General features: G+C 40.3%; 1 protein-coding gene across 1 annotated transcript; it reads left to right on the forward strand.

Annotated features, from left to right (window-relative positions):
- Positions 1–2,894: 2,894 nt before the first annotated feature.
- Positions 2,895–4,659, forward strand: rprml (reprimo-like). The gene has a single exon (XM_027003379.2). It carries the CDS (start codon positions 3,254–3,256, stop codon positions 3,596–3,598), a length of 345 nt encoding a protein of 114 aa, XP_026859180.1. The 5' UTR covers positions 2,895–3,253; the 3' UTR covers positions 3,599–4,659.
- Positions 4,660–13,391: the final 8,732 nt, after the last annotated feature.

The following is a 13,391-nucleotide window of genomic DNA, read 5'->3' on the forward strand; positions in this document are numbered from 1 at the left end:
CTGCTATAAGTGTTAAACTCATATAAGTTTATTGGTCACAACAGATTTGATGTGGTTTTTTTTCAGGTATGTCAGTATCGTTGTCACTGCAGGGTTGAAAGTGATCTGTGGCTAACATAAATTGTGCATGGCTGTAGGTTGTACACCTACAAGGTGTTTCTCATGGTTCCACATGGCTGAGTGTAGCAGAGAAGCAGCAGGATGAAGGGCAGACTGCCATAGTGTTACTGATACAGAAGATGATAGTTGTTGCTCACTTCTTTTAATTCTGGAATGCAGTTTTAACTCCAGGAGAGCTGAGCTTTAGCATTCTAGTTTGTTTACTATTTAGTATTATTACATTAGCTCAAGGGAACTAATCTTAAATGATTAGTGTCCAATGAATGTTTGAACTATGACAACTTCTGCTTGCTGAATTAAGCATGTATTAAGTATGCCTATTTGATGTGCTTCATGATAAATTTGTGTTTAAAAAAGTAAGCCTAACACCAAGATATAAAACTGTAGAATCTCTGTATAAATTACTATAAACTACATGATAAAAAAAAAATTGTAACAGCCCAGCAATTGTAGGTTTACAATCACAAGAATATGAACAATATAAAAATGACTAATGTTGCTTATTTTCTATAACTATATGAAAATAAGGGGCAGACGTGGTTGGTCAGGCAGTTGCCAACTGTGGGCAGTTAACCTGAAGCCCATTAAGTTTATTGGCATGGGAAGATGTGTATGGACTTCAAGAAAATGATCAGGGCTTTAGGGCATTAGCTCCAGGCAACAAAGAGATGACTCACTGGTGCCCATTTTAAGAGAGCAAAGTAAAAAAAGCAAACAAACATCCATGCACTAACATTTCTGCTGTAAAAACATAGCAATGGTTGCAAATCTTTGTCTCTTTTCCATATTCATAATGAGGAAAGATGTGCATATTTGCATACTAGGATCCATTGGCGATACTAGCTTTGGCTTGTTAGATTATAGATCTATTGATCACATGCCTTAAATCAGTGGATTGCAGTCCACTTCCCAAGAAAGGTCACTGAATCAGGTCATGGATCGAGCCTCCAAGCATTTTGGACAGGGAAGCAGTTCTTTTTTCCATGGCTCAGAAGCTGGAAGAAAACCCTAATGTAGAGTGGACAGAGGTACTTGTGAGCCAGGTCAGGAAACATTTGTCCTCATTTTGCAGAAAAGACTGCATGAAAATTGCCTTTATATTGAATAGTTTTAATCGTACAAATTTACTTTGAAAATGCCACATAGCGATGCTAAGTACTTGGGCTTGGGCTAGAGTATTACTCACACATGAGAGAACAGTCCAAACAGTATAAAACCAGTTGAACAGTAGGCAAACATACCAGGTGAAAGCCAAGAAACAAATCAAGTCAAGTCCCAGAGAGACAGGAGCTGGCTGTGGTTGGTGGAACTGGTTGGAGTGACAGGCAGGCTGATAGCAGGTGGCTGATGGGAGATGGGGTCAGGGGCATAGAGTGGAACATAATGAGTTCACTAACGATGATGCAGCTTTAACAAATACACACCCCTTTACCTTGTTTTAAAATACACTTTCAATCTCAAATGCGCAAAATGCTATGCACATTCAGCCACAAATTCCATCACTTTTGCACCCCTCTCTGTTTAATTGACTGCAGTTTACAAACTGCTGGAAGTCTGTTGTGCAGTGAGATTTTAGTTGCTTTGTTTGTTTTTCTTCTTCCCGAAGTTGTGTTTAAATCAGAGTAAATAATATTAGATTAAAGTCCGCTAGCAGACATAAAAATAGTTTCACTAGACTTAGACCCAATTTCTCAGACTGAAATTCCTGAAAAAGGGAGAAGTTACAGTGTAGTCCACCACTGGTTTTAAGAAATCTGGATGCTAAACAACATCCTTTGAATGCTTTGTTTAGTATAAATGTCTGATAGGTTTTATTGTTGTTATTAAACAAATATAGCCATGGTACTCTCCAGGTGGGGAATGGACTGGAGACACCACACTACACACGCATCTTAGCTTCTTGACTGAGCGGATCACCTCAGGTAGAGCAGGACTCAATCAAAATTAAAGGGACATGCATGTACGCACGAGTCCACCATCCTCCACATGAAATACAAATGACTAATGACTGGCTAAATCCACGGGTGCCCTGGTGGAAATAGGCTGTTCGGTATAATAGTGAACTAAGATGGTGTTTGCACGCACCAAAGACAGCAGCCCTAGTTTCATTTACATTTGAAAGTGAATTAAAATGGCACATTTTAAAACGAAGTTAGCGGACAAGGGAAATGGTATCATGAGAAAAGTTTACACTTGTCTGGTCAGCATTACCTTTTCTCGTTTCTTAATTTATCACAGCGGGTTTTTTTTTTTTTTTGCTTTGTTTTTTTTTTTGGCTTTGTCAGAGTGCAAAAATATGCCTTCGTTCTCACTCCTTTGTTATTCTACGTTTATGAATAACTACGTGTAAAAATCATTATGTCAAGGGGGTTAAGCTTCAAACATATTGTGATAAGTAATCTTGGAGCATATCCTGACAGGGCTAAAGACTGAGTAGTTTTCATTTAATAACAGGTGTTATAGGAAGGAAAAAGCTGACATCTATATCAGATAAAATCGGCTGTAACGAACTTGGACTACTAAAATATTTTATTAGAATTTTGGGGTTAAGAAAGCTTTGCAACCCTTGTAAGGCTGTAATGTGAATGTTCTATACTGAATCATAAAACAAAATTAAGATATTTGACGATTCTAAAAGTCCCGTCAAACACCGATGAAAGTTAAAAATTAATCATAGCGTGCTCTTCACGCCCCACTGACTGATTAAGGCTATCCTGCCCTCCTCTGAGCGCTCTCTTTCACGCACACGCATACACGAGAGGAAAGAGGGGAGAGAGAGACAGTGAGGGCGAGAGAGAGAGAGGCAATGAGACTATGAGAATTGCACCAATTCATCCTACGAATACACGGAACGGAGCTTTCGGCGGAGTTACTTTTCCAGCGCTTTAAGTCTTTAAGTGGTAATTTCATCCACTACAGTCAGAAATACTACACCAAAAGACTGCAGGACTTTACATATATGACATTAATAAAGTTAAGGAGATCAACTGATCACAGTTCATTTTTTGAGGGTTCTTTTTTGCTTTTTCCTTATCACATGACGCAACAAGCGGCCGCAGAAACAAAATTCTTCGTGAGTGTATGACCAAGAGACGCTCCAGCTCTTCCGCTTTATCTGCTCTTCACGATCACCATGAACGTAACAATTTTTAACCACAGCATCTTTACGCATGGGGGTCTGCTCAACCGCAGCCATCAGCTAGCAGGGACACTGGTTGATTGCTGCACAGGTAACGGGAGCGAGGTAACCGCGAACGACGGCGGCAGCTCTCTTGTACTAGAGCAGGACGAGCGCAAGATGTTTGTGACGCGCGTGGTGCAGATCGCAGTGCTGTGCGTACTTTCGCTCACGGTGATGTTCGGGATTTTTTTCCTTGGGTGCAACCTCATGATCAAGTCAGAAAGCATGATAAACTTTCTCGTCAAAGACCGAAGACCGTCCAAAGATGTTGAGGCAGTAATGATCGGACTCAGTTAGCCGCGCGCTTGGATGCACTCCATCCAAGCAAACGGTCACCGCCAGTTGGTTTTATATTGTGCAACGCGAAGATATGCAGCGTGATTTTCTTGTGTATTTACCGAGGAAAGCTAACAAACGCTGAATCAGAACGTCTTCATAGTGACTGTCACAGAGACGGAATTGCACGCTAAAGATATGAGAATGTATTGATGTTTATGAATGTTTACGTAGGTCTTTGCACTTAAGACATTTTTGCGTATATATGGTCTTAAATATTTGTAGCCTACCAGTTAGTTGCCTCGGGGTACTTGGCTTTTACAGTGAAAATGTTTACATGTTTTACCTCAAAGGCACAAAGAGAATGTACTTAAAACTTTTCTTGTTCGCATAAAACCAGGAAAATGCATGTAATCTTATGTAGTAAATGTAGCCCATACATCTGAAGAGGTAGTGATTGTTTCTTCTAAGGGTGTAAAAAACGTTTTTTTTTTGTGTGCCTGAAAACACGAGATGAGAAAGGGCGCTCATCCGCTAGGGACACCTGCACGTTTTCTTCTTAGTCCTTAGCCGTTTTTTAACTTTAGATGCCTACCCCCTGCATGCGCGATCGTTAACGTGTCAGGTGGTCTTCTGTCCTGCACTTTATGATGAAAGCTCCGTGCTGCATGAAGTATTTTGTAAACACTGATTAAACTTGAAGCAGTACAGCATGCCCAGTAAAGATATCATTTCAGTTTTGCTCATGCAATTTCAGTTTTTAAAAATTAATTATTTAATTAATTTATTGTTTATTTGTTGCGTATTTTGCTGCAGAGTAGAGCTGAATAAAACGGCAGGCTATTCGTTAGCAGCAGTACTGTCTGTTGGGCTAATAGTGTAGACTTATATTTATATTAGGTTTCTGCTGCCAGTTATGAAAATCAAAAATTCCATCCTCCATAAATATACACATTAATGCATTAATGAAGTATTGTATATCAAACACTGAAATAAGATTTTTGTGATTTGTGAGGTGGTTTGCTTTCTGAACATGATCAAAGCTTGAATGAAGTGAGAAGATAATAAACGTCATCCAGTTTTCTTGTTTGTGTTCATTTCTTGGTCAGTTAAATCTTTTCAACAGTTCTACTCCTGTTGACAGAAACTCTGAAAAGATGTGAAAGAATACAAAAAAGATAGACTTGCATTTTTTGTAGAAGGCACAACAGCGCTAAGCTTAGCAGAACCAACCAACCTGTCTGTTGTTTTACAAAACTGACTCCACACACTCGCACACAGAAACAGACACAGACGCACACACAGACGCACACACACACACACACACACACACACACACACACACACACACACACACACACACACACACACACACGAAACAAACAAGTGGTTTGTTTCATTGACAGCTTGCTGTTAGGCTGCAGATCAATAATTTGATGTGCACTAATTAAATTACAACAATCGCAAGTTTCTAAAATAAGCCAACTAACTTGTACTTCATGTGACTGTCAGCATTCATAAACAACACTGAATAATAAACAACAAACCTACAGTTGGTCTTACTCCACACAAGAATGCGACAGGTGTGGGATTATTTTAGGCTGCTGCCACACTGGTTTTACTGTCATTTAGCAAATCTTTATGCTGAAAAATTTACGTGGAAACTTTGTACCAGTACTGTTCTCAGTGAGCTTGAAAAGTGTCATCAGATTTCATCACTCATCATTCTGAGGATTTCATCTTTAACTGTTAAAAGGAGTTAGCCCTCAGCATGTGAGCTCACCTCTAAACTGTCCACTGAGTATTTGGATATCTGGTGTAATGCACACTGTGGACAATGGGCTGGTGCAACTTGATTAACATTGAGGAACATTGATTATTTATATATATATATATATATATATATATATATATATATATATATATATATATATATATATATATATATAGGTATATACACTAGTCCAAACCAATAAGGTCCTGCTTTGCCAATTTCTTGTTTTAACTGTTATTTTTTCTTTTCAACATGCTATTTTAAAAAAACTTAGTATTTACACTTAATCTTTAAGTCTGATGAACCCTTTTTCCTTTCTCCTTAACAGATTCATGATCTTGTTAAATGGGCCACACGCTTCCTATCTGTACCAGTTCCTGTCCAGGTCTTCTAGAGCTGTGCTATCTTTTCCCCTGATTCGTCTAATGCCTGCATCTGCTACTAGTTTGGCTCTGCATATGGTCTACTCCTACTTACATGTTCCTGAGTTTTCTAACTCCTGGTGTCCTAGTGTATCTTGGTGTTTCTGGTTCTGACCCTTGGTTCTGTTTGAGGATATGGATATGCTGAACTTGCCAACTTTTTCTGACCTCTGCTGTGGAGAATGACTATGATTGGGAAAGCCTAAATAAAAACACCTTTCACTTACATCTGACTGCCTCTCATTCCCAAGTGTTTGAAAATAATGGTGCTTATGAAAAATGTGAAAAAGACTTTAAAACAATTACTTTCACAGCTATCAGTTTTGCCTTATAGCATTCTTGACAATTGACAGGCACCTACAAGAAAACTATAAACAAGACTTACACAAATATGTTGTACACCTGCCACACAAAATTTCTGTTCTGATATATTTCAATGTTAAATGCCATTAGAAGTTTTAAAGACTTACTAGGAACTTCTGTCTTTTCTTTTTAGTTTGCAAGTTTTGTCTTGCTGTGCAGCATGTGCCAGGGTCCACAGACTGCAGGATGTATGTACTGAGTGAGTTTTTAGGGCTACCCCATGAGACCTATTCAAACAGGCAGTGGTGTCAACCAGAAGCAGGCACTCAGGGATGTCCATGATCAACCACACTATGACAGGCAAAGGCTCCAGACAGGACTGAAGTAAAAACTGTAGCATACCTATAGAGGCAAGAATCATGGCTCAGAAATGCCCGAACAGTAGACAGGACTTTACAAAGGCAGAGTAGCATTGTACATTGTACATTGTGTATATATACATATTATACATATATTGTACATACATTGTTATATATATATTTATGTATATATATATATATATATATATATATGCACTCCTGCTTTTTTCCTCAGTTTGGACAGAGCACTCTCAAACCATTTCACTGCAAGTTATACCATGTATGACTATGTAGGTGAGAAATAAATCAAACTTGTAAGTTTGTAAACTTGCATATGGGGATGTATATGTACCTTTTGTAATGCACTCCAGATGAGGAATCAGGTGGAGCATGCCTGGAGGAACCAGAGGAACTACTAGCAAAGCCTGAGTGGCAAAGCATGGAGCCTCCCATCAAGTAGCGATGTTAGGGTCTAGCTTCATAGCTCTATATAATATACATAGATGTCATGATCAATGTAGCCAAGTCTGCCCTGGAGGGCTGGAGTCCAGCCTAAACAAACTCATCGGTTAATTACCAGTTTTGGTAAGTGTGTTAGAGCAGTGAAATCACCAAAGTGAACTGAACTCTGGATGTCTAGGACTGGAGTTAAGCTTACCTGATATATAGAATACCAAGTAATACTGTCATCTCAGTTACTGCACAATAACCACTACGTGTTGCAACAATACTAAAACTTTTTGGCTTGCTTATTTGTAGTCAAGAGTGTTCAAAAAACCCTTCTTGTGCGAAAGTGGCAGACACACACTGCTGACAGATTCTGAGCTTGCCAAGTTGCTGAACCATTTTGAAGGGGAATTATAACAAAATTCACAATAAATGTGTAGAAAATGTGTAGAATGCTCAAGCAACAGTTAAGTGAGGTCATATTCAAAGTGGCATAGTAAACATAGAATTATCATATTCTTTCCCATGGGTTCTGATGCCTTGCTGTTGACATGGTGACCGGTGGCCTGACACCTGTTTCGTGAGGTATTAATAGGGTTTCTGTTTGGTCACCTCACCATTAATCAATATGGCAGCACATTCCTTGAGGCTCATCTTGCTCCTTCTCATCCTCCTTTATTCCCCTGTGAGAAGAGGAGCAGAACAGCAATCAGATGCGTGTGGCGGCCGTACGGTTAGAGGGGCAGCCCAAGCAGCAAGGCAGCGTGGGCTATATTTAGTTCAGCTCCATTTCAGCAGCTAATCGAGACAGGAGTCTGCTGAAGTGCTGGTGTGAAGGAGAGAGGAGCAGCGAGGGGGCTCAAAGCACCTGTTGGAGCTTAAGCAGTCTGTCTTATCTGCACTGTCATGCAGGTGAGAGAGGGGTAGTGGGCATCTGAGTCCAAACAGAATGGCTCATACATGGATCCAGGCATCACAGCTAAAATGTATGGAAAAAATGCATCGGTTTTACAATTTAGAGAGTGAAAGATTTTAAGAACCCAGGACTGATGAGAAGTAATTGGTTTACAAAGAACAAAGCTCAATTTTTCAACAGGAGCCTCCTTAAAAAAGGAAGGAGCATTCAGACACTCTCACACACACACACACACACACACACACACACACACAGGCACACACACACACACACACACACACACACACACAGTGTCTCATCAAACGGATGTCAGGAGTACCCTTTTACAGCAGCAATATAATAAGATCAAAGCAACATCATGGAGGTAGTCTCTCTTTCGCACTCTTTCTCTCTCTACCCAAAATCATTGGTGCAGGAGTCATTATATTAAGGCTGTTGGCTCTATTTTTTGTTTGGTTGTTCATTTGGTATGATGCCTCAGTATATCTGATTTTATTTTGTCAAATGCATAATTTGCAGACTTAAAATCCCAACTCATGCACTTGTATTTAGTTAAGTAGTATCAACATGCAAAATAGTTTTATTTATTTATATATCATCGTGATGCAACACTACAGCACTACAACATGCAATACAACATTCTGCATATGGCAGAGAGGGACAAATACAGAAATATGTAATATGAAAACAAAGCAAGGTGTATGTATTAAATTACTTCACAATGTATTAACTGTTAGTTAATATGTAGATTAGATATTGTTTTCAAAAGACATTAGAAATGTCATGATTGTCCTACTTCTTTGTGAGTGGTCACAATTTTTCCCAAACTTTTTCCTTGGTTGGGGGGGTACCCCCTGTCAGCTGGACTTGGCCCTGGATCCCTCCCAGGACAGAAATGCTTGCTAAATCACTCCTGCACCCTTGCCTAAAATATATGTAAGTCCACTAAGTGATGTTTAAGGGTTACATTGTATTGCATTGTTCCTTTCTGGGAGATTTTCTTCGGAAGAAATGCCTGCAGCCCGCTGTCAGGGAGAAGAACTGGAGCGGGAGGGAGACAATGCTTTTCGAGAGGTAGCAGTGTCGGGACCGATAGGATACAGGGAGAGAGAAGGAGGAAGGCAGAAATGTCACCCAGGGAGGGGTGGAGGTACAATCCCATCACTCCGTTCTTTGCGGAGGCAGTGACAGTGGACAGGCAGGCCTGTGGAGCAGAGCGCCAATCTGAGATGTGTCTCACACACCTGTCTCAACCTCCGCATAGACAGGTCTCACAGCATTCTCTCTATGCCTGTCCTGTACTGTATCTATAGTGGGCAGAGCAGCTGAAAGGAAACAGGGGGATAGAGGGAGGGAGGGGAAGAGGGAGAAAGACTGGAAAAGAGGAAGAGGAGGTGAAGTGCATTATACTAATCTCATGAAATATTGAGCACTAAGTGCAATGTATTTGTGTGGTTCTTCTCTGTTTCAGCTACACATGGACATGATTCTCTCTGTACTAACAAATATACAGACACACATAACAATATATTTTGGATTTGATCATACAAATTTGGTCATATAGTTGTCATATATTCATTATAAGCCAAACCTAACCCTACGTCAGTAACCACAAAAAAACGTTGTTGGTCTTCAAGTATTTTAAAATGAAATATATAGCTTAGGTAAAAAGCATTTAAAGTCATGACATTTTTGAGAAAAGATTAAAAGGTAAAGAGCACACAAGAGAGAATGTGATATTTATTTATACCTTTAAGGCAGCTACAAGTTTAGACTGTGAAGGTAGGCCATCAGGAGCAGCAGGCAGGGATGAGAGGAGCTCCGCCGAGTGAGAGCCCAGAAAACACACCCTGAATGAGCTTTCCTGTCAGATGGTTTCTTTGACCTCTGCTTCCTTGCCCTCCTCCTATCCCCTTTCCATTTCTCACAGCTGTTCTCCCAGCCCTGCACCCCCCTCTTCTTAGCCCCTTTCCATTTCTCACAGCTGTTCTCACTGTCCTGCATCCTCCCTCCTCCACCATCTTTTTTCTCTTCCCAGCCCATGCACATGGCGTTCCCTCATGGCCCGGCAAGGGTGCACTCTGTATCAATCCGTGACCTCGCACAGCCTGCTGGTCCCCAGTCCATCAGCTTCCAGTCAATGTCCTGTCCTGTTGCCCCAGTGACCTGGGGTCCCCTCACTTTAGCCCCTATGCCCTGCGGTGCTGTTGGAGTTAGCACGTATAGACTGTGTGGTGGAGAGTACACGGCAATGATGCCACTTGGAGGAAGAGGAAGATCCGGCATGCACATGAAGAGAGTGTCTACAAACTGCACAAGCTGCAGCACACTCCAGACTGAGCCAGTTAAAGACCCCACCAATGACATTACACATCACACACATGGGGATTTGACTGAGAAGAATAATGCTGGTGATAATGATGTTGATGCATCTGTTTGATTCTTTCTATAATTGTTATACAATGAATATCTGACCCTTTCACTAGTAATGTGTGGTTGTGTTCGCAAATGCCATTCTTTATTTCAATGTTGCAAAGTATGTAAACGGTATGTGTATGTATATGGGTGTAAGCTGATGAGACATTTGTGTGTCTGAATTTAACTATGTGTATGCATGCACACGCACACACAAACACACACATGCTCACACACACACACACGGTGTCACCACCACCTAAGTCTTGCAGTAGCAGGTTAGTGTTGCCATGGGAACCAAAAGAGATAATGGCCATATAGTTGAGCACATGCCGCAGGGTGTGTGTATTAGTGTGTTGTGTCTGTGTGTGTGTGTGTGTGTGTGTGTGTGTGTGTGCGTGTGCGTGTGTGTAAGTGGGACAGAAAGAGACAGAGGGGCTGTCTGTGTCAAAAAGTCACAACTATACACTCAGTGATGACTAGCCACATCATCCAATTATCTCTATCTCTGGGGGCAAAAATATTTCAACTCTGATATGAATTAAGTGTTTATTATCTAAGAGAGTCCATGTAGCCGTGGTATGAGGTCCTTCATCTTACTCCTGTAAGCCTGTGTGTCAGGCACAAGGCTCATGAGGGTTGAGTGAGAGCACTTATATAGAGGAATTCACTTTCCACTAAAGTGCCGATGAAACCCTAATTTCAAACCCCATCCAGAGCTTTTAGTCTTGGACATGTTGTCTCCTCACTGAAGTGGCAGGACCCAGCCTGAAGAGCCCAACTCCTGTCTACCAGTCCCTCAGTTCTGATAAGTCTTGTGGCAGAAGTACAGGGGCAGAGTGCTAATAGACAGTGAAGTCACCATTATATCCATAACAAACAAATCAAGTAACACAAAGTTACTGTACCTGTAAAACTTTATGAGCATTCTCTTCTATGATTATTCCATTTTAATCTTAATTATATTAACATTGAACTTTCTTTCACTTTTGTGCTGGAAGCTTAAACAAGTCTAACATTTAAGCTTTGAGGTCTTCTTTGTAGTCTGTCACAGTTCTACAGGAACACATTTACCCAAAACAACTTACAATTATGACTGAGCACAACTTGAACAATTAAGAGTTACAGGTCTTGCTCAGGGGCCCACCCATGACAACTTGGTAGTGGGCAGGCTTGAACCAGCAAACTTCCAATTATAAACCAAGTACTTTAACCAATGAGCTACCACTGCCAACCCACATACAGGCAGCATCCCTGGGTGGGCTCGAAGCACCATCCTTTCAGTTAACAGCCAAACATGCTAACCAATTACGCAACAGAGATAAGACACAGCAAACAAACATGTTTTTAATACATTGGTCCCAAGTACATCAACAAGTTAGACAAAAACAAATTAAAAAAGAGACAATATTTTGCCAAGAGAATAGTGAGGTAGATTCAATACATACAATGTTGCCACTGCCAGACATATTACTAGGATAATACTGATACAATCCTAATAACAGTATTGATGTGTGCCATGCAGTGACATTATTAAAGCCTTTGTAAAGTTCTATATGTAAGCAGTTGTAAGAAGCTTATATCCCGTTGGTTGTTTTCTTAACCTATAAAAGCACATCTGTAGATTCCAGAGCCTAACAGCTGCCATAAAGTCATCCTTTGTGCAAGTCTATATAGAAGTGTACCTGAATTAGCTCTCTTCTCATAACCAGCAAGACTGCATCCTTGCCTTTACACTGAATTAAACTGTTTATTAATGTAAAATGTATAACAGGAAGGAAACTGATCTTGTGGCTTATAACTGATAGTAGCTGCAATCAGACTTCAGACTTTTGACAAACGGCAACCGTTTGGGCCTGGCCTGATTCGATTAGGATAGACTAGATTAATTTTATTGTCTGCTGCAGTAGAAATTTGTGTTTGGCGTCTGTGTTGTATCACAAACAAAACATAATACAGTCATAATAAGAAACATACCAAATACATAACTTGGCATTTGAGAATTGCCGGCAAATAAAACTGTAAGAATATAGAGTCACGGTGTTGCACGTCTAAATAGCTGTTCAAAGAGTAAGTGCTTTGTTGGACAAAAGATTTCTAAGGAGAAAAACACTACTCTGCAATCTGATGTGGCGAATAATACTTTAATACAATGAAAGCAGAGGGCTTTGTTTTTTGGTCTACATTCAATGGTTTACAGTAGGAAGCTGGGCCAGCTTGCAGTTTTGTTGCCCAAATGCTTCTTTATTCTGTGTGGGTTTTTTTTAACAACTCCCAGACAGAGGGATGAGACAATAACAGCTGAAGAAATTCTGTATGTGTCTCTAGTGTGTGTGTGTGTGTGTGTGTGTGTGTGTGTGTGTGTGTGTGAGAGGGAAATTATGAGGTGGATTCTTGGCAACAGAAAATAGCGATTATAACTAAATATTTGCCCAACAAAACAAGAATCTATCCATTTAGCCTAAAAATAACACCATCCAACATACCTAAATTGTATGATCAAATGAAACTTATCCTTGAGTATTGGTACTTCTACAATGTCCCACTACTCCATATGGTACATAGAAAATACAAACTTTCTCTTTGACCTGATCTTACTCTGGAATATTTATGCTGTTGTGAAGAATGAACAACTTTTTGTAATGAATGAAGTTTTAAAACAATATCCTGTTGAATATCATATTGATTTCTTACAAAAGGCCTGTAAGAGCCTCCTCCATGGGCATTTCAATAATTGCAGCCTATCTAACAGTCAATGTTCATTAAATACAACAGTCAACACCCTCAGTCAGAAAACATTGTCTAAATGTGTTTCCTTTGGTTTTCTTGAAGATCACAGAAGCAAATGCACCCTTGTTGAGTTACTTCGCTAACTCCATCTCGCTCTGGTTCTGCTATGCCCACACAGTGAGTGGGCTTTTAAAAATAGCGGCGATCCTTTCAGATTATGGCGCACACGGCTTGATTAATTACTACGTTTGAAGCGCTGCTGGGAGGGCGGGTGGGACAGGCGTGGAGATGGAGACAGCGCGTGGGAGCGGTCAGAGAGATAGAGAAAGAAAGAGAAATCGTGTGGCACCACAGATGTTAGTGGTAGATATTTGCATTTTGTACGGCATCTCAACTACATCCAAAATCGGCGTACCTCCTGAGATGAACTTGCAGTTTAACTCTGATT

This window comes from Electrophorus electricus, chromosome 1 (genome assembly GCF_013358815.1).
Source record: "Electrophorus electricus isolate fEleEle1 chromosome 1, fEleEle1.pri, whole genome shotgun sequence".
NCBI lineage: Eukaryota > Metazoa > Chordata > Actinopteri > Gymnotiformes > Gymnotidae > Electrophorus > Electrophorus electricus.

Excerpts from the sequence above, each read along its gene's own strand:
- rprml (XM_027003379.2), top strand. The coding sequence starts at position 3,254 with ATGAACGTAACAATTTTTAACCACAGCATCTTTACGCATGGGGGTCTG.